The sequence below is a fragment of the Mytilus californianus genome, unplaced genomic scaffold (assembly GCF_021869535.1).
Source record: "Mytilus californianus isolate M0D057914Y unplaced genomic scaffold, xbMytCali1.0.p SCAF_2, whole genome shotgun sequence".
NCBI lineage: Eukaryota > Metazoa > Mollusca > Bivalvia > Mytilida > Mytilidae > Mytilus > Mytilus californianus.
Window position 1 is genome coordinate 11,185,937 of NW_026262668.1, and position 23,238 is coordinate 11,209,174.

At 31.1% G+C, this 23,238-nt stretch overlaps 1 protein-coding gene and 1 long non-coding RNA gene across 3 annotated transcripts in view; one reads left to right on the forward strand and one right to left on the reverse strand.

The window, feature by feature from the left end:
- Nucleotides 1–23,109, forward strand: part of LOC127729224 (uncharacterized) — a 39,430-nt gene extending 16,321 nt beyond the window's left edge. The window contains exons 2-4 of one of the 2 annotated variants that reach the window (XM_052236951.1): nt 6,548–6,791; nt 11,883–11,908; nt 16,730–16,877. In XM_052236951.1, the coding sequence (XP_052092911.1) occupies nt 6,548–6,791; nt 11,883–11,908; nt 16,730–16,738 (279 nt within the window). In that variant the 3' untranslated portion in view covers nt 16,739–16,877. Of the gene's footprint in view, nt 1–6,547; nt 6,792–11,882; nt 11,909–16,729 lie in introns of both variants that reach the window. The other variant, XM_052236950.1, reaches the window with a different exon arrangement.
- LOC127729249 (uncharacterized) lies at nt 12,137–13,950 on the reverse strand. The gene is made up of 2 exons (XR_007994561.1): nt 13,828–13,950; nt 12,137–13,329 (listed from the first exon to the last, which is right to left on the reverse strand). It is a non-coding gene; the product is annotated as an uncharacterized LOC127729249 (long non-coding RNA).
- Nucleotides 23,110–23,238: the final 129 nt, after the last annotated feature.

Genomic DNA, 23,238 nt, shown 5'->3' on the forward strand with positions numbered 1-23,238 from the left:
GTTTCTGTCCATAATCATGTTAATTATGAAAATATTGATATGTTTTTAATTGTGTCCATAATTATTAAAAACCAGACAAATTATAAGTAAGGTAGATATTGTATTTCTATCTATAGGGTAGCCAGTCATGAGGATGAATCATCCATATACATGATATACTGGTTAAAAAAAAGTGTAAAATGATATGGAGATGCTAAATAACAAGATACAATTACCATTTTTTGTCTCGGCTTGACAGAGTAAAAAAGAGAGACATAGGTATGCTGTTTCCGGTGTCGGTGACGACGGCGGTGGCAGCGTCAACAATGTATTAGTTTGGGATTAGGTCAGTTTATGGGGAACCACTAGTGGTAGGTCAATGATATTTGGTATGCAGTTGTATAAGCATTGGCATACCCATTTCCATGGAGATTATTTGGCCCGCCTCCTCATTCATGGTCTATTGACTTTGAAACTTTTGCTTAGTTTTCATGTATTAGTTTGTGATTAGGTCAGTTTAAGGTGAACCGTTAGTGGTAGGTCAATGATAATTGGTATGCAGTTGTAAAAGCATTAGCACATCTCATTTCCATGGAGAATATTTGGTCCCTACCCCTCAGTCATGGTCTATTGACTTTGAAACTTTTGCTTAGTTTACATGTATTAGTTTGCGATTAGTTCAGTTTAAGATGAACCACTAAATTGTTAAGTCAATGCTATTCGTTATACAAAGGTATTGGCATTTGCAAGTTTCATTTCCATGGAGATTATATAACCCCACCCCCTAATTATGGTTCATTGACTTTGAAACTTTTACATAGTTTACAAGTTAATGTTTGTGTTTAGGTTTGTTTAAAGGGAACGACTTATGAAAAAGTCAATGGTATTTGGTTTGCATTTGTACTAGCATTGGCACATCTCATTTCCATGGAGATTGTTTAGCCCTGTACCTTCAGTCATGGTTCATTGACTTTGAATATTTGCATAACTTACATGTTAAAGTATTGCTATTTTAATTTCAACATTTGCATTATCAAAATAACAAATAGGCAAGACATATCTCTGTGTTAACAGTTTATGTTTTACAAGTCTGCTCTTATACAGATTTTTTATTTAATGCACTCAGTTAAAACAGTTTAATCAAGACAGATAACTCATGCACTGTACTTCCATTCTACAGGCATGACAGGGGAAAAAATGTAAAGAATTACAGAATTTCTGGCACAGTTCTCAAAAATATTTTATTCCCTGGTGGTCCTTGAAGAAAACTCTATAGAATAAAATGTAATCTCATTTTTGGCAAATATCTCCATTTAATTCAAGTTTCATTGTCCTAATGGGAATATTTATATATGCATGGTTAATTTTTTTTAGAAGAAATTGTCAGATTCTTGCATATATATATATATATATCTATTACAAGTGACAGCTAAAACTATAGATGTGTTCATCATTTTTTGTCTGCAAATGACCATTTCAATTAATATTAGCACTATTTAAACAATAATTACTGATGTTTGTTAATGATATCAATATTTCTCAGGTAATCAATGTTTTGTCTAAAAAAAGCTTTGTATATATTTTAAATAGAAATGACCACTTTCTAGAAAATTGGTAAAACATTTATATTATGAAGTTTTAAACATAGCATGCATGATTAGTATTCAAATTACATACATTAAAATAGTTGAGATTACCTATTAACCGAATTAACTGACCATTACTGGACTGTCTATGTCTGCTGGACATAAGAAAAATTATCTAATATCTTACTTTTGAGTACGAGACAAAGTCAGCCCATCACTTCCCCTTCCAGCCAAACAAAATTTGTAGAAACAAGATAAAACGATTGATTATGTAAACTAGTGGTAAGAGTTTTTAGCATTCATGTGACAAATAGTTTGGGGACAGACAGGTGAAACTGCAAATTATCAGTTTTCTGAAGAGATAAGTGCTACCTTACTGTTGATAGCTCCAATTTTAAAAGTTTTCTTTGTCACCTGTCGGAAGTATCTTGGGAGTTTTAACGTCCGTTTGGTATGGGTGTTCAGTCGGATGGTATGGAGTATTGGAAGCCAAAATGTCACTTAATTTGGAAGTCTGAATCTATGGGACCCGTTGAAAATAGGACTTATTTTGTTGAATTTACACAAAAGACTATCACAAAAAGGATTTCATTCTATGAACATTACACATGTGCTGTGAAAAAGAAGGTAAATAAACTCTCTGGCTGAATAATGGGCATAGTGACAGATTGATATTCATGTGTACGTTTATTCATGATTATATATCGTCACTTAAATTAGTAAAACTATATGTTTTGAATATGAATTGGACAAAATTGCACAAACTTCAGATTTGTGTTGATGAATTGATACCATGTATACCTATGCATGGTATTTTAACTAACATTTCTATCTACCAGGACATACTAACCCTTTCGGCAAGACTTCCTTTTGAACCCCCCTCTATTGATGGAATAAGCTTAAACATACATGAAGGAGGGGTAATGGGGGTTTGGTAACGAAATGTATTAAACAGTGGTTCAATAATTTTGAGGACAAAATATTATTTTTTCTGTAGAAATTACTCTAAAGACCAATCAAATTGTTTATGAAGCTATGATTGTAACTTAAAACTGGTTTTTTTTAACCACATCCTGAATGGCAGACTTTCAGTTGAGTTGAACATGTTATTTCCTTGGTAGGGTGTAGGCTTTATATATATGTATGGATTCATGTGATTCTCACAATGATCAAAGAAGTTTAGTTAAATGTTATCGCAGAAGGGAAGAACTTGCAAAATTTGGCAATTGAATCTAAGGTCATTTAAGGAAACTTTTTTTTTATATTACTTTGACTTAGTCACGATATTTGCCTTCCTGGGATGTATTGCACTAGTTATAGTTTTATTACAGTTGTATATAGTATTGATTTTGTTACAAGGTCTGCATAATCTTGCCTTTGACATGAATCACAAGGTATTTTTCATAAATAAACGTTGAACTAGGTTTTTTGTTGTGCATTATTGTTAAGTGATTGAACGATAGATATTTTTTGTGGCTAAGTTTGATGGTTAAATCAATATCAGAGATCTAATGTGTATATGACAACAGAATTGCATAATAAAATTCTTCCTCATACTTGATCAGAATACCTCCGTCTCTATATACATATAGTCTGAAGAGTGGGGTATATATTTTTTATGATTTTAGTGTGTTGCATGTGATTGTTTATAAGAGTGTTATAAGAGGGGTAACAGATGGGGTGGTATTGTTATATGGGGAGACAAAAGGGAAATATGTAGATAATCTTGATTAAATGTTCTAGTAATCTGATTAGAGATTTGTCTAGCTGCACATACCACTGAACTGTTTAATCAATCATCACTATGTTAGGTGTTCAATTTGATTGGTTGGTGGCTTCTCAACACCACCATAGCATTTAAAGCTAGGCTATATTACATTGGCTTAGCACCTGGAACACCTGGTTCTGTTGCTGCTGACTACCACTTTTTAGACTCCCCTTATTGAAATTATGGAAAATTCAGCATTCATAATCCTGAAAAACCGTACCACTTTTTCCAAGTGTGATGACTGATAATTGTGAGGTTAGAAGTTATTAAAAGTAGCAAATATTCCAATCAAACAAACAAATATTTTCCAATCTTTTATTCAAGCTCATGTATTATACTTTTTTTTTATAAATAATAATGAGGGTTTCCTGGAATCACAATTCAAAGACTGCCTCAGCATGTTCAGCTTTATGTTACCATGAACATACATGAAATATTTGACAATGGACTGTTAGCAAATAATCAGTTTCGTGTAAGGAATTGTTATATTTGTGTAGGATGTATACAATGAGATCAGTGGCCAAGTTATAAGATTCAAATTACAACTATGTTTGATATATGTGGGATATATCTGTTCAATCTATTGGTGGATTATTACTAGTAATATTTTCTAGTTTCTCTTTGCAAAGTATGTTTTATAAAATAACCAATGTAGATAAACTTGAGATATCAATATAAAGGAAAGTGTAGAAAGTTTTGCCAACACCAAATTATAGAAATATATGCGGAATATACAAGGATACACGATTGGTTTTACAAATTATATAGTATCAAATGATCTGGAAATCTTAAAAATGTTGAATCAAAATTATTTAGCTCTAAGCTGTGTTTTGAATAATTATGGTAATGTTTTTGAAGCCATATCTTGTTTTATACTTAATTTTGGGTTGCTGTAAGGAAGATGCTACTACTTAAAATAGTGAATGAACATTTGAAGTATGGATTAAAAGGGTGAAAGTTCAGAAACTGTACCTTTAAAAGACCAAATCTAAAGCTATTTTCGGACTAAAATGGTGACACAGCAAATAATGTGGGAAGATAGTTTTAAGGATTATAAATCAAGGAAAAACATTTAAAAAAGGTGGACATATGTTTACCTTATATGTAATTCAGTGTGATGGTCTTTCAGTGTAAACTGATCACTTTAAATGTTGTAAAAACTGGAAATCATTGGACTGTAAAACCACAAGTCTGAAAGTCCACATGTCCATAATCAATAGGCATTTTATAAAACAATTAGAATAGTTGACAAAAGTTTGGACTCCAATTTATTTGATTCATTGTGTACCCAAGCTTTTTATGTATTTGTTATCTACACAGGCATGTGTCTTTAAATCAAATTATGTTCTTCTAGTCTGTCTTTTTCTTGGTGGATTTGGGGAGAGGGAGGAGGAGGGGGAAATGGGGATGCCTCAGTCTTACATGGTGACTGTCATCATTTTGAATTTGCTTACTGCAACACATGATGTTACAATGGCCATTTCTGGTTGTATGGGTATGCATAATGTTTGCTCACAATTGAAAATTATAAAAAAAAAAAGGATAAATCTGTTTTCATAGACATAAATTGCCAAAGTTTGAAATTAGAAGATTTATAGAAGAACTAATGATAGTGTCATATCAAAGTTTGGTATAATATGAAGATATGTGATTGTGTTCAATGCTTAATACACTATATTTTTATGCCCCAACTGTAGCGGAGGGGGCATTTAGTTTTATCCTTTTTTATCCGTCTGTACATCCCAAAATTGGTTTCTGTTCTCTAACTTTAGTTTGCCTCAACCAAATGTTATGAAACTTATACACAATGCTTATTACCACAAAACACAGATCAAGTTTGAATTTTGGTGGCGTCACTTATACTGTTCTAGAGTTATGCCCTTTTACAAATAGAAATATTGCTGAAGTTTCCGTTCTCTAACTTTAGTTTTCCTCAACCAAATGATATGAAACTTATACACAATGCTAATTACCACAAAACACAGATCAAGTGTGAATTTTGGTGGCGTCACTTTTACCGTTCTAGAGTTATACCCCATTACAAATGGAAAAGTTGCTGAATATTTAGTTTCCGTTCTCTAAGTTTAGTTTTTGTTCACCAAACAAATGTATAGGGAAAATATTTGAGAGAAAAAACTTTGAAATTCAATATATAGGAAGTGAGAGAATTATGTAATATGGCATGTCATCAAAGGATTTCATAGAATATAAATGGGAAGTTTGAAATTATAAAAACTATAATTAAAGTTACTCATTCACATGAACTTGTGTACAAATTTAAATATTTTTTATGCTATGGGCAAATTGATATATAAACACAGGAAACAGCAAACATCAAGATAAGCGAAGTAATTTTTACATGGATGGTGATAGGGAAACTAAGGTCCAAGCCATAAATATGTTTAAAATGTTTGCCCTTGGATATTGAAGGATTGTAAATTCTCACTTGTGAATATTTGATTTCTTTTTAATACTTAGTTTATTTATTCACTGAATAGTTCAGATATTGTATATCCCATACAGGCTTATATTTACAACTCAAGGTCACAAAATTGTTTTATATAAGCTATATATTGTACTTGCATATCACTTTATAGATGTATACACAAGATTGCATTTATGTTTGCTGCATTGCATTCATGGAAGTGCATGTTTAAAGTATAGATCCAGAAAAATATTAAATGGTGGTTAAGAGAACTGAGAGAGAAAAATTGATCATAAGTCATGTGGGGGTGCCCTGTTTAGGCTTATAAATAACAATAGAAAAGTGGAAGTATTGGTTAAACTGACAGGACTACAAGTAAATTAGTTACACAAATATTTGAAAAAGAACAAAAATAAGAGTACTTGAATTGCAATCCTACATTATATAAATTGTAAAATATGAACATGCTGTGATTCACACAATGTATGTGTAATGAGCAAAATGATTTAATGTGTTCAAAACAGTGTTTTGTAAATAATATTAGAGAAACCTAAAATTATAAGGAATAGATTAGGGCGTATAATCCTGAAGGGGTATATCCAATTTACATTGGATATTATGGTTAATACTAAATAATAGCTTTCCATGGTTCTTGCAGGAATTTGCCCTTATTGTAGAATAAAGCTTAATAAATGCAGGATATCCAATTACATTTAATGACATCATGTTGTAAGTAAGGTTATTGTCATCTACCGATATTTCATATACAATATCTGATTTGTTTTGTAGGGAAAGATAAAATTCCATGAAGATCCTAAAATGCATGAATATCAGTCCGAGGGTGCTGCCCTGCACGATTACCTTCAACAGAATCCCCATGAGGAGGTGGAAGTCCATAAACAACAGGAGGAAACAACTGTCATGTCCCTCGGAGGCTCATTAGGGGATGAGTCCTCTGATGATGTGGATGAACCTACTACTCCAAGAGAGGATGGTACTATTAAATCTAATACACCCTTAGGACTCTCAGCTGGTTAGTATTAATTCTAAACCTAAATTTGTTACACTAAGTGCAGCACATTTTTACATAACTAGTGTACATATTAATTCAGAATTAAAACTGATATAAAAAAAATAAGACTTGACAGGCACAAACAGATTGTGGGGGGTTTAAACATGTTTGCAGGCACCCAATTCAGCCCTCCCCCTAACCTGAGACAGTAGTGTAACAGCACAACATAAGAACAAACTATAAAAATCAGTTGAATAGGGCTTAGCTATATATAATAATAAGAAGATGTGGCATGATTTCCAATATGACAACTATCCACCAGAGACCAAATGAAATAGAAGTTAACAACTAGAGGTCACCGTATGGCCTTCAACAATAAGCAAAACCCATACCTCATAGTCAGCTATAAAAGGCCACAAAATGACCAATGTTAAACAATTCAAATGAGAAAACTAACGGCCCTGATTCATGTACAAAAAAATAAACAAAAAAACAAATATGATATACAGCAACAAATGATAGTCTGAATAACAGGCTTCTGACTTGGGACAGGTACATATAAAATGTGCGGAATTAAACATATTTGCTGGTACAAAACCCTCCCCTCTTATTTAAACTTGTTACTGTGAATTTAATTTATTTTCGTGGATTGAGGAATTCTTGCAGTTTCGTGGACATTTGATTTTGTGGTTTTTCCAAAGTCTGCATACAACCCAATAGAATAAAATTGAGAATGGAAATGGGGAATGTGTCAAAGAGACAACAACCAGACCACAGAACAGACAACAGCAGAAGGTCACCAACAGGTCTTCAATGCAGCGAGAAATTCCCGCACCCGAAGGCGTCCTTCAACTGGCCCCTAAACAAACATATATACTAGTTCAGTGATAATGAATGCAATACTAAACTCCAAATTGTACACAAGAAACTAAAATTAAAAATAATACAAGACTGACAAAGGCTAGAGGCTCCTGACTTGGGTTAAACATGTTTATGAGATCTCAACCCTCCCCCTATACCTCTAGCCAATTTGTTATTTGTTGAACATTTAAATTCATGGTTCACCTATCCCCACAAAATCCTCAAAAAATGGTATCTACGGTAAAAAAATCTGATACACAGCTAGCACTTTAGTCTGGTTAGTTCTAATTCTGGATTAAGTCTGATCAACTTCTAGCATGCTCATCTAATTAACAACAATGTATATGTCTCTAAAGAACTCATTTGGTTTTAAATCTAATACACAGGAATATACTCATTATGGGGCCTTTCATTTGATGTATACAATGTTTTTTTATGTTCATGGAATGTAAAGGTGTTACATGAAATATTCCACAGTATGATTAAGCAAAACAAAATTTAGGAAACACTTTATGTTGTGATGTTTTAAATCTTTCTGGGTAAACATAAGTTAGTGATACATGTATTACAAATAAGTAAGGTAATTGATCAGATTAAGACATGTACATTGTACATCGATAAGAAACTCTTTTGGTATTCTAAAAATGTTTATTAGTTTGGTCCTTGATAAATATGCTTTACTGCTGTCTTGTCAAATTCCTGCTACTCATATAAATTGAAATACTTTATTCTAAGAAGTTGTTGGATTAAATCCTTACCTTTGTACTATGAAGAAGAAAAAGATATTTATGTTCCATTTACATCATGAACTCACAAAGGGCATAGTACAATGTAAATACATTATTTTAGACAATAACAATAGAATACTAAGTACAAACAGTTTGAACATGTATATAGAAACTCCATATATATATATAAATATTTAAAATCCTGTAGCATAGTCAATTGTTAATTGCAAGTGATACTACCATTAGTACTTCATGAAAAAGTAAGTTTTCAAAAAGTAAAATGCATGTAATATTTGATGTATTTGATAATACTAATAACATATAAAAAAATTACCAGTATGAGTAAGAATGACCAATCACTTGAAACTAAAAGAATTATAAAATTTATAGATAATTTTACAAATATAGACATAGTTTCAAAAATGATCAAAATTCAACCTAAAAAGAATACAGTATGTGAACAGAGTAAGAAAATTGGACATAGTTTCAAAAATGATCAAAATTCAACCTAAAAAGAATACAGTATGTGAACAGTGTAAGAAAATAAGTTTTAATGATTATAAAACAGGTGATTTCTGATGTACACAGCATCTGTTACCGGCTTAAAGTCAAGAACATTTCTAATGACAACATACTATTATGGTGTTATGATGAAACTTAAATACTTTAAACTCAATTGACCATCTTCTTATTTATAAAGTTAGAGATTTTTTGGCATGCACTAAATGATATGTTGTCATGAAAAGTCTAAATATATGTTTTTTTTAGTAGTTTTTGAACCATGATTATCATAAATATATGCATTTTATGTGATGTCTAATTTTTTACTCTCTTATTTTTCCATTGAAATTTAACACAACATGTCTAAAGAAGTTGAATGTTTTGATTGAAGTATGTTGAAACTTGACAGTTAATTTTAACAATGATCATTGATAAGATTGTTTAAAATGAGATGGGACAAACTTATTAGTCATGACTCAATGAAATAAATCATGTAGTTTGAATCATTATTGACCTTAATCACCAGTTGATGGCTTATTGTTCTAGATAGTTGGACGCATCTGTGCTGAAAAACCTGGTTCAACCAATTTTATTCATTGAAAAGTGCCTGTACTGTATGACTGTCTATTTCCAATTTCTAAAAAAAAGATTCCTTCAAGAGAATTTCTTCAAAGGGGTTCTATATTTATGGAGACTCATTGTGAAGTTTTGTAGCTTGCCTTATGAAGGATTGTCTGTTTCCTCAAAAATAATCCTTTAAACAATGGTGTTTCAGTACATTTCAACTAAACATTAGTAATTCACATAATTTATTTTGTTTAAATGAATGGGAGGAATGTTGTAAGTAAAGTTACCAAAATTGATAGCCTTTCGGAAATTGTGGTGATATCATCTTACATCAGGACAACGTCACACATGTTGATGTGTAATTAAAAAAATTGTATTATCCAACAAAATCAGGGTTTTAATGAAGATGAATTACCACCATTAATTATTAATTCATAGATGAGAAATTAATTGTTTACAATGTCTGGTTACATGTACTTGTCATCTTTAGGTGATCATAATTATGTTTTATTTAATAGGTTTTAGCCTGGAGCAAGAACATCCTTAATTAGCTAGTTTATGAACCTATACTCAATACTATAAATACCAATTATCTACACCTCAGTGACAGCAGATTTTAATGCTCCAGCTTTTATTACTAAATATAATTCATCTGTATTAACCTTTGAACTATGCAGAGTTTGGAGGCCCTACCATTTTCCAAATCTTGGATCTGCGTCTGGGAACAGTTTAGATTTAAATCCCTTTGGGACTGAAGTTTTTTCCAAATTAGACACCAGTGCTCATTTATACCATAGATGTATGGGTTTATACATCTATGTTTATACAGATAATTAACTCATAGATGTATAAACCCATCTATATATATATGGGTTTATACATCTATGATTAACTTAAGATTATTATTTTATTTCCTTATACAAGAGTTCAGTTCAGACAGGTCTCTTAGTTTATTCAGGGTTCTGTTTAGACAGGTCTCCTGGTCTATTTAGGGTTCAGTTTAGACAGGTCTCTTGGTTTATTTAGGGTTCAGTTTAGACGTATCTCCTGGTTTATTTAGGGTTCAGTTTAGACAGGTCGCCTGGTGTATTTCGGGTTCAGTGTAGACAGGTTTCCTGGTGTATTCAGGGTTCAGTTTAGACAGGTCCCCTGGTTTGTTCAGGGTTCAGTTTAGACAGGTTTCCTGGTTTATTCATGGTTCAGTTTAGACAGGTCTCTTGGTTTTTCAGGGTTCAGTTTAGACAGATCTCCTGGTTTATTCAGTGTTCAGTTTATTCAGGGTTTAGCTTAGACAGGTCTCTTGGTTTATTTAGGGTTCAGTTTAGACAAGTCTCCTGGTTTATTTAGATTTCAGTTTAGTTATATCTCCTGTTTTATTTAGGGTTCTGTTTAGACAGGTCTCCTGGTATATTTAGGGTTCAGTTTAGACAGGTTAGTGGTGTATTCAGGGTTTAGCTTAGACAGGTCTCATGGTGTATTCAGGGTTCAGTTTAGACAGAACTCCTGGTTTATTCAGGGTTCAGTTTAGACAGGTCTCCTGGTTTATTCAGTTTTCAGCTTATTCAGGGTTTAGCTTAGACAGATCTCTTGGTTTATTCAGGATTTAGCTTAGGCAGGTCTCATGGTGTATTCAGGGTTCAGTTTAGACAGAACTCCTGGTTTATTCAGGGTTCAGTTTAGACAGGTCTCCTGGTTTATTCAGTTTCCAGCTTATTCAGGGTTTAGCTTAGACAGATCTCTTGGTTTATTCTGGATTTAGCTTAGGCAGGTCTCATGGTGTATTCAGGGTTCAGTTTAGACAGGTCTCCTGGTTTATTCAGTGTTCAGTTTATTCAGGGTTTAGCTTAGACAGGTCTCTTGGTTTATTCAGGGTTTAGCTTAGACAGGTCTCTTGGTTTATTCAGGGTTCAGTTTAGACAGATCTCCTGGTTTATTCAGAATTCAAGTAGATAGGTCTCCTGGTTTATTTGAGGTTCAGTTTAAAAGGTCTCCTGATTGAGGGTTCAGTTTTGACAGATTTCCTGGTTTATTCAGGGTTCAGTTTAGACATGTCTTTTAGTTTATTTAGGGTTCAGTTTAGACATGTCTTTTGGTTTAGTTAGGGTTCGTTTTAGACAGGTCTCCTGGATTATACAAGGGTTCAGCTTGGACAGTTTGCCTTGATAATTCAGGGTTCAAGTAGACAGGTCACTTGGTTTATTCAGTGTTCAGTAAAGACACGTTTCCTGGTTTATTCAGTGTTCAATTTAGACAGGTTGCCTCAGGTTTATTCAGGATTTAAGTAGACACGTCTCCTGGATTATAGAGTTCAGTTGAAACAGGTTTCCTAGTAAATTCATGGTTCAGTTTGAATGGTCGCCTGGTTTACTTAGGATTTTGTCTTGACTGGTTTCAACGTATATTGATTTTTTGTCTACCAAAAGAATAATCAAGTATTTGAATTTTGTCTTGCAAGTTGAGGGATCAAGAAGGATGAAGATGGTAAATTAATTTTATATTCTTTATCATGTAAAAAAACTTACTCTAATACATGTATGTAGCTCACCTTTATCATACCCGACTTTTTAGGTATTGAAAATACATATATAGGACTATGTCAAAGTTACAAGGCTATTGAATATGCATGTTGATGACTGATACATTTCATATTGTAAATGCATATTACATTTGCTATTCATCTGTCAGATTATACTAGAATGATGATAAATATTTAGTTCTTTTTAGCTCACCTGACCTGAAAGGTCAAGTGAGCTTTTCTCATCACTTTGCGTCCGTCGTCCGTCGTCCGTAAACTTTTACAAAAATCTTCTCCTCTGAAACTACTGGGCCAAATTTAACCAAACTTGGCCACAATCATCATTGGGGTATCTAGTTTTAAAAATGTGTGGCGTGACCCGGTCAACCAACCAACCAAGATGGCCGCCACGGCTAAAAATAGAACATAGGGGTAAAATGCAGTTTTTAGCTTATAACTCAAAAACCAAAGCATTAAGAGCAAATCTGACATGGGGTAAAATTGTTCATCAGGTCAAGATCTATCTGCCCTGAAATTTTCAGATGAATCGGACAACCCGTTATTGGGTTGCTGCCCCTGAATTGGTAATTTTAAGGAAATTTTGCTGTTTTTGGTTATTATCTTGAATATTATTATAGATAGAGATAAACTGTAAACAGCAATAATGTTCAGCAAAGTAAGATTTACAAATAAGTCAATATAACCGAAATGGTCAGTTGACCCCTTTAGGAGTAATTGCCCTTTATAGTCAATTTTTAACCATTTTCCGTAAATCTTAGTAATCTTTTACAAAAATCTTCTCCTCTGAAACAACTGGGCAAAATTAAACCAAACTTGGCCACAATCATCATTGGGGTATCTTGTTTAAAAAATGTGTGGCGTGACCCGGCCAACCAACCAAGATGGCCGCCACAGCTAAAAATAAAACATAGGGGTAAAATGCAGTTTTTGGCTTATAACTCAAAAACCAAAGCATTTAGAGCAAATCTGACATGAAGTAAAATTGTTTATCAGGTCAAGATCTATCTGCCCTGAAATTTTCAGATGAATTGAACAACCTGTTGTTGGGTTGCTGCCCCTGAATTGGTAATTTTAAGGAAATTTTGCTGTTTTTGGTTATTATCTTGAATATTATTATAGATAGAGATAAACTGTAAACAGCAATAATGTTCAGCAAAGTAAGATTAACAAATAAGTCAACATGACTGAAATGGTCAGTTGACCCCTTTAGGAGTTATTGCCCTTTATAGTCAATTTTTAACAATTTTTCGTAAATCTTAGTAATCTTTTACAAAAATCTTCTCCTCTGAAACTCCGTGGCCAAATTAAACCAAACTTGGCCACAATCATCATTTGGTTATCTAGTTTTAAAAATGTGTGGCGTGACCTGGTCAACCAACCAAGATGGCCGCCACGGCTAAAATAGAACATAGGGGTAAAATTCAGTTTTTGGCTTTTAACTCAAAAACCAAAGCATTTAAAGCAAATCTGACATGAAGTAAAATTGTTTATCAGGTCAAGATCTATCTGCCCTGAAATTTTCAGATGAATCGGACAACCTGTTATTGGGTTGCTGCCCCTGAATTGGTAATTTTAAGGAAATTTTGCTGTTTTTGGTTATCTTGCATATTATTATAGATAGAGATAAACTGTAAACAGTAATAATGTTCAGCAAAGTAAGATTTACAAATAAGTCAATATAACCGAAATGGTCAGTTGACCCCTTTAGGAGTAATTGCCCTTTATAGTCAATTTTTAACCATTTTTCGTAAATCTTAGTAATCTTTTACAAAAATCTTCTCCTCTGAAACAACTGGGCCAAATTAAACCAAACTTGGCCACAATCATCATTTGGTTATCTAGTTTTGAAAATGTGTGGCGTGACCTGGTCAACCAACCAAGATGGCCGCCACGGCTAAAAATAGAACATAGGGGTAAAATTCAGTTTTTGGCTTTTAACTCAAAAACCAAATCATTTAAAGCAAATCTGAAGTGAAGTAAAATTGTTTATCAGGTCAAAATCTATCTGCCCTGAAATTTTCAGATGAATCGGACAACCCATTGTTGGGTTGCTGCCCCTGAATTGGTAATTTTAAGGTGATTTTGCTGTTTTTGGTTATTATCTTGAATATTATTATAGATAGAGATAAACTGTAAAAAACAATAAATGTCGGCAAAGTAAGATCTACAAATAAGTCAATAGACTGAAATTGTCAGTTGACCCCTTTAGGAGTTATTGCCCTTTATAGTCAATTTTTAACCATTTTTTCGTAAATCTTAGTAATCTTTTACAAATATCTTCTCCTCTGAAACTACTGGGCCAAGTTAATTATAGATAGAGATAATTGTAAGCAGGAAAAATGTTCAGTAAATTAAGATGTACAAACACATCACCATCACCAAAACACAATTTTGTCATGAATCCATCTGCGTCCTTTGTTTAATATTCACATAGACCAAGGTGAGCGACACAGGCTCTTTAGAGCCTCTAGTTTACAGCTCTTCTTATTTCTCCTTGTTTGGTCTTTCATAGCAAAAGTCCACAGCTTATACCTTTCAGAATTTTATATCTGCATGTGAATACTAAATTAAAATTTGTGTAAGGCTATTTTGGTCTAAGGTCAAAACATTGGTGCTGACGGCAGGTCTTTTATTGTCTCTGTTCAATATATTCCTAATTTTGTAGACTGAAGTGTAGTCGATTCAAAGGACTTGACTTATTGGTATGACATTTTTATTTTGTTGAAGAATGCGTGTTGACCTTTTGTCTTTTGATAATTTGTCTTATTGGGTTGCTGTCTCATTGACATATCATTTTAATGATATGGAACGAGACCCAGTTATTTCCCCCATTAGTTCGATGTATTTTTATCATTATTTGTATTCCCTATATTTGAATGCCATATTTCAGTTACATGCTCATACTTGTAGCCCCCTACATGGTTTATGGGAGACTTTTTGAAGGTTCGTGACTGGCATTTAAAAGAGGAATACTGTTTGAGTATTAATAGGCTAGTTTTAATCACTTCCTGGTAAAAATCAAAAATCAAATTTGGACCATCTAGGCAATCATCTACCTATATATTTCAGAGTCATACAAAATTTCTGAGAAGTTTAAAGTTTGATGAATAACCATGAATATACTACAAATTTAAGCACCTTTACATAATTTTCATTTGGGGGGGGGGATATTCAGGACAGGAATTCTGTCAACTGGGATCTTATTCCATATTGACTAGAATATTCAGGACCAATAAATTTTTAAACTTATTTATACATTAATGTGTGACTTATCATTCCCTCTTCATTCCTTAAATTTCTCATTTCTTTTTTCCAGACTTGTTATCTTGATCGATTTAGATCTACTAATATTTGTGCCATACCAATATTGATCTACAGTGCAATAACTATTTATATCACTCTTTTCCTAGAAATACATGTATTTAAGTTTATGAAATGACTTGAAATCTATTTTTATTGCATGCTCATAAGCATTTCTGATTATATAATAGGATCGCAAACATTCATCTTAAAGTTCTGTTTTATAAAGTAATTATTTAATTTAATGACATTTATGAACTGTTTGATTGAATACAACAATTATAAATCAATCAATATGACTATGGTTTATCAAATAACAAACTTAATTAAAAACATATTTTTAAGATACAAAGTTTCTGATTTTTCAAATTAGCATGACAAGAAGGAGTTTTGGTATACGTCAGTGGACAGCAATCCTTTGACACACCTTTTATATGAAAGAAAAACATGTTAAATTCTAGCGATGAAAGAGGGAAAGTCGTTATGTATTAATGGAAAAAGTAGCAGTAATGTAAATAAATACTATGAAGTCTCATCAATATGTAATAGTGTTCTTAAAATTGAACAAGGTCGACACATTAAAACTCCTGTAGAAGAAAGAATTTTTCCCTTGTGTCTTTTAGAAGTAGAAGATGAATTTCATTTCACTATAAAATGTACAAAACTAAATACAATTAGAGAACAAATATTTTCCAAAATTAGTGAAATAGTTCCCTCTTTTTTAGATATGACTAATGAAGCAAGATTTAAATTTTTGTATACGTGCGGTGAGACTGATATAATTAGAATTATTGTAAAATTCATAAGCGACATGTACAATTCTAGAAATGCTTTATTGAGTACTAAATAAATTTGTGGTACCACCTCCTCAGCAGAGATTATATACATTTATTATTTTAACAATATTTTTTTTTAACAATGGAGGGGATATACAAATATATATATACAATGTTTATAAATGTGGTCAGATATATGTTTGTATGTTTATGTATATGTCTTTGTAACAATCCTTTAATTTTTTTTTAACCAATAAAATATCTTATCTTATCTTATCTTATCAATACAAGTACTGTGGATTCATTATAACTTGTGGGATACCATTTTTTGTTGATTTCATGGGTATAGTTGAACCAAAAATTTTCTAAATGCTTGTATGCAGACTTAGGCAAAATCACTAAATCAAATGTCTACCAAAGTACAATGTTTCCTCAATCTACAAAATTTGGTACCCACAAAAATAATAGTCCAAAGTATGCTTTTAAATTATGTTTTGCAGGGTATTTTGCTAGCAAAGAAACATAACCCTGACTTATGAACAGGCTTAAGGGTTTGAATGGCATTTTCTTCATTATCATTGATTTTGTAGCAATTAATTATATTCTGTGAAGACAGGTAATGGTCAAACTAAAGTTATTTTACTGACTGTGTGAATACATCCTTAACTTTTTTATCATTGTAATTTGCAGGCGAACTGACAAATTACAGATCTAAATACCAAACAGAAGATTTCCAGTTCGGAATGTCATTCAGTGAACCTGAGCCTGAACCAAAGAAAGAAGACCTTGATCTTGAGGAATACGAGAACATGGATTTACAACCAGCGGATGAGGACAGTACAATTAACTATACAGATTCTAGTATATCAGACATGTTATTTTAACATTTTGTTATTTATTTATTTATTTACTTCAACATTGTTTTCATCAGCTCATGCGGTCTTACCATTGTCATTGCTAAACGTCTTTCTGAAATGTCTCTGTGTGATGTGTGAAGTATAAAACAGATAATCAGTTCATTCTGCTGTTGTTTGATTAACTTTTCTTTTGTTTTACACCTTTTTTTTTTTTATATTGTATGAGCGTAAATTGATGCAGCCATTTTTGTTGAATTTTGTCAAGTTCACATGAAAATTTGGTCCTTAAAAATGTATTCATCGCAATGACTAAAAATTTGTATGAAACAGTGACATTAGTGATTTGATGACTTTAAAATCTTATATGAGGGTCTGGATGGGGTTTACAGAACAGAGTATTATGGGCAAAAAAATGAGAATAAAGATCAATAATAATAAAGAATAGAGAAAATAGGCCAAAAATTAAGACTAGAGAATGATGGGGTGCTAAAATATAAGGAATGGAGAATAATAGGAAAAAAGAATAGAGAAAAATGGTCTAGCAAATTAAAGAATACAGAAATGAAGATGCTCACCCCACATCAGGACCTTCTTATGATTTTCTTGATATTTATGTGTAAACCAACCAGAAAACTCCTTTAGTATATTGATATTGCATTTAATAATACTGTTCAGAACCTGTTGTCAATGATTGATTTGAATATATTTTATTTTTTTGTTTGCTCAGAAAAAGTGCTACGGTGAGCTTGATAATGTATAGGAAAATTTTCAACTTTTACAATTACCTCATTATATGAATATTAAAATGACACAAATATATTTTTGAGGCCCTTTTAAAAACTTACTAAAGTTGATAGTGTTGAAAGTATTAAGTATATTGTATGAGTTATAAGTCTTTCTCAAACAAAATCACACTTCTCCACTAAGAACATGAACTAAGAATTCTGGATCAATAAAAATGTTTCCAAATAACATGGAAATGCTAATATTTTAATTTTTATTTTGTTCAAGATCCCTTTTTCTGATGAATGATAGTTTTGAAGCATAATTTTTAATATGACTCCTTGCTGTCATGGTATCAGTTGTCATGATAGATGGTTGTCATGGTAATTGTTAAAATGGCTGCTTGTTGTAATGGTATTTGTTATATTTTTTATAGATGTAGATTTGTTGTGTTTATAAATGTTTGTAAATCTAATATATTGTTTTATTTTGATAAAAAAAAGCATTGTTACGGTATCACTATTTTAAGAGAATATAAGTATATATAGAATTATAATCTGCAGTGGTTAGCAAAGTTAAGTTTGATTTATAATGTCTCAATAAGAAATATCCAAAGTATAGGATAGTGAAATCATCAAAAAAGGTAAGCAGGAAATTAATGGGGGTTTTATTTGGATAGTCAGTCTGAAAAATCTGGTTTATCGAAACAACTTTCTCTTTCTTAGAGTGGGGTGGAGTGTAGTGAAAGAGGGTGATGTACAGAAACTGACATACAGGAAATTGACATCTTATTTGATAGCGACTGTTATTTGAATATGACTCATTTGATCTTACCAAAGGATCTGGCAAAAATCTTAAAATGGCCTTTATTGATCTCTCTGAATAATATTCCAGATATTCTCATTTTTAACAGAATTATTATATTTTTGAAAGGTCACATGTGTTCATTTAGATGAACTGTTTCTAAGCTTTACTTGTTTACTATTTGACAGAGAGAAAATCAAAGACAACCAAAGGCACATTTATGTGTATAATCATGTCATAATACTGTTAGAATTTTATTTAATTATAATACAACTAAAATTCCATGAACACCACAAATTCTTTAATGTTGTATTTCCTGTAAATAAAATTGTAGTGTTCCTTAATTCAAACTCATCAGCATTTTCTTTAATTGTTTTAAAAGCAAAACTTAGTATTACCTAAAACAAGAATCTTGATTCAAAGCTCATTTTAGTAATATTTATGTTGTTGCTATTGAATTTTGTCCAATCTTAGAATTAACTAGTTTGTTTGGAGCTGGCCTCCAAGTTAGTTATCAAAGGGAAATAACTCTAAATAATTTGTAACTTTTACATTCCATTGTTAAAAATCCATGACTCTAGAAATGTTACATTAATGTTTTTACATTCAGAATGTAAGCTTAATGTGAATTGTAAGGTAATAAGATTTATTAATATTGTAAAAATGTATGCTTTGGAAACTACTTTTTTTCATTCCATGGAAGATGTAAAATGGCAAAAACTATTACTTTGTATACCTATTTATTAAATACCATCTGTGCTCATTTTATATTATAATGTATTCCATTGTTTTTGGTTTATTTTGAAAATAATGACTGCATATATGATTTTGATTCCTGTTAACATCTTATAATAACTTTTTACACTTATTATAAAATTGAGAATGGAAATGGGGAATGTGTCAAAGAGACAACAACCCGACCATAGAGCAGACAACAGCTGAAGGCCACCAATGGGTCTTCAATGCAGCGAGAAACTCCCGCACCCGGAGGCGTTAGTTTGTTAATTTTCATAAAAAGAGTGTTAGAATTTTATCTATAATTACTATGTTATTTATATCAAAACTATGTTTATCTTATCTATTTTGAACTGTCTCAAAAAATTTGAACATTATACAACAAGTAAATTACACATCATTATAACTTTCATGGATCAAAAGGAAATTTTTGCTGATTTACTTTGATATGAATAGAAGATATTATCATGCTTATATTTTGGCTTTGCATGTAGGTCAGGTGCAAAGCAGTTTCAAATTCATATCCCAATATTATATTCTTTTTTTCACATAAATATGGTTAAAAGCTTGCATGCTGGACTTTAATTTCAAACTATTAATGTAATATCAGGAAATTATCAATTTAGATTTGAGACATAGAGTGAGAAAAATTTAGAATGAACACATTTAGTTGGTTGATGAAAAATACTGTACAAGTTTTTTTCATTCAACTTGTAAAAGTTTAAAACATTCATATTTTAATTAGCATAATTTTTTTTCATTCATATGTATAATATCATTCAATTTCAGAATTGCTTGTTTGATTTTGAAGGTATGCAGGGAGACTTATACATTTATCATAGTATTATGATTTTACTTTTGGTCTCATTTAAATTGTACTTGTTGAGTGCATAACTGGTAGCATATGCATTGATTTTGAGCTCTAAACATAAAAAAGCCATAAAATGAATATGTACAAGACCCACTTGCTCTAAATAAGACCTCTGTATCGTAATTGACTTCTACATGGAACAGGATTAAGTACAACAGTAATGTCAGACTAACTTCAGACACAGATTCCAATAAGTTTCAGATAGCCTTAGCTATTATTACCGGAAGCTATTGGGTTCAGGTTATGTGAAAAAAATAATTATAAGTCATTTGCGGTTTAGTATAATTTACTAGCAATTTTAGTCATAAGAATTTGTGTAAAAAGAGCCATACACTCCTTGAAGATATATGCCTATTGTGTCTTATCCATTTGTCAAATGTTTTCTGAACTATCAAGCAGAATAATTCCATATGAACTAGATGTCTGATCTAAGAGAATTAATAAAGATCTGTAATGTTTTGATGTAAGGTATTCCAGATGTATTATATAATGCTGGAATAGGGTTTCTGATCGGATGATCATGCCTGGATGAAGTTGTTAGTAAATTAGAAATCATATGTTAAGGGGGCCATATAATCTCTCAGGAATTAGATTTAGGATTTAATGGTTAAAATTTTCTGATTCAGCAATATTTAACCAAAATAAAGATTGCAATCCAGCAGGAATTAAACTTTAATAGGATCATCATTATTTAGGTTTCTAATGAATCACAATTTGTGTGAACATTTTGAGTCAAAGTTCCAAATTTAAAAATTAAAACATTATTTTTAAAACAATATTTAAAATTATGTTGTATAGCTGTGAAATCAGTACTAAAGTTGTACTAATTTGTATTAGTCTAGTCTTCCTGCATAAATGTTAAAATTGTCACAAGATTTTTTACTTTTTTCCATCATGTTATTTGAATAAATTTGTAGTATAAAACACTAATGATTGAAAATTTAATTTGATTTAACACAGGGTATATATGCAATCAATACTTAATTACTAGTATGCAATAATGGAAATCTAGTGTAATATAACATTCAATTGTGTATCAGTGTGCTACACTGTGTATTAGTGTATTACATTGTGCCTCAATTTATTACATTGTTTATAAGTGTATTACAATGTGTATTGTTGTAATACATGTGTAACAGTTTATAACATTTCTATCATTGTAATTGCAGGACATTGAAAATATGTGTGTAGTACATTCTTTATCAGTTAATTACAGTGTATATAAGTGATTAATTCAGTAGCACCATATTGTTTTATGCCTTTGACATACCAAGTGTAAACATTTTGTAACTTAACTTTACATAATTGTGATTTTCATTTTCCATTCCCCAAAATGATAAATTTATTTAAATTTATTAAAATACTTCATTAGAACACTGGTACTCATTAGTCATTAACCTTTGTCTACACTCAGTACAAGTTTTATTGTTTAATATTTTGCCAAATCTTGATAAGGTTATCAAATTGCCTGCAAGACTGACACTGAATACCTGTAGTAGTTACTATTAATTTAGTGCAAAAATTTTGTTAAATAAATTATGTTCATTATTGTTTACTATGACACATTATTGACCAGAATAACTTTAATATATTATTAAATCAGAATTTGATGTACAATTGAGAAACATTTCTTAGAATTTACTATATTAAGATTCTCAAATGACAATATTGTAAAATATGAAAAATCAAGATGTGATTCATGGAGAGAAACAATGCATTTGTAGGTATTGATTTTTAAGTATTAAAAAGAATATAGAAATCCTCTTAGATAACCAACTGTCTCAAAAGAAGACTGATTTATGTTAGGAATTGTTAACTTACAGTAATTTATTCTATTTTCTGGAGAATAGTAGACTTGTATTATGGAGTATATATAATTTGATCATATTCTATTTCTTTCATTGTTCAAATGTAGATGGTTTTTCAATTCGGACAGGTTTATCTCTCATTCCAAAAGGTGCAGTTGAGAGATCATTGTTGTGGTGAAAAGATAGAACTCACTTTAAAAAAATGTTCTCAATGCGACAGCTAGGTTTGTTGCCGATATGAATGAAAAACCTATCGGTAAATTAATATGAAAATAGATATACATTTTTGTAGGTTATTAGTTAAATTCAACAATGTAGTCATGCCTTTCACACTGCTGTTTGGCCATTGGTAAAAGACTGAATAAAAAGAAAGATTTCAGCATTTCTTCTCTTTCAAGCATATTTTAAAGAACCATGATGATGAAATTATTTGCATTGCATTCCAAATATATATGTAGTAAAACTTATCTATTTTTATATATGGGTTGACATTATAATGTTTTTAATTGAAGTTGTTTTGGCCAGTTCAGTAGACAATGATATATTGTGAGTATTTTTACAGCTTACACTTGCGTTTAAAGTCAGCTTATATTCATTCCATGATGCCTTGATCTTGATATTATTCAAGGTAAATAAATTGTAAAATTATGTTCATTTTCAGTCATTTTTACCCGATATAAGATTTGTTGTACAAGGTTAATATATACAATGTAACTTGTTTTAAACTCTTTTTAAAATCATCTGCATTCCTGCAATTTTGATGACGGAATTATGCACATCTTTGCTAAATTTGTTAAATCATAATTACAAGTCTTTATTGTTGAACATCTTTTACCAGGATGGTATATTTATTGCTGCCTAGAAATGCTGGAATGCAAATAATGTGAAAAAGTTTATTATTAAAAGGTTTATAACTATGTACTATGTTAATCTGTTTTAAGGTTTAACTGCTAGAAGTATAGTTATATTTTCTATTTTGTTTCAAAAATTTTCCTTTATTGAATGAGAGTTAAATAGGGAGAAATATTATATGGAAATGCTTATAGTTTTCCAAATTTTTACTGTATTTACATTGTTAACAGCTTTGATTCCATTAAATATATATTTTTCTCAAGAAGTACCAAAAAATACATTTTTTGTTTGTATTCTGTGATTGTCTTTTAATTAATTTTCAATTTTTCTTATAATTTATACATAACAAACTCATTTTTTGTTAAGATAATCTATCTTTATATTGTATATATTTCAAATAAATCGTGCTTATTCACTTCAGTTTATTTTTATTATTACCACTTGGCAAAATACTATTTTTTGGGGGATTACCCAATGGCAAATTAAAGTATCTAGGAATCGTCTTGTCCCATTCTACCAGAAATTGTGCAACTTCATTATTATTGCATG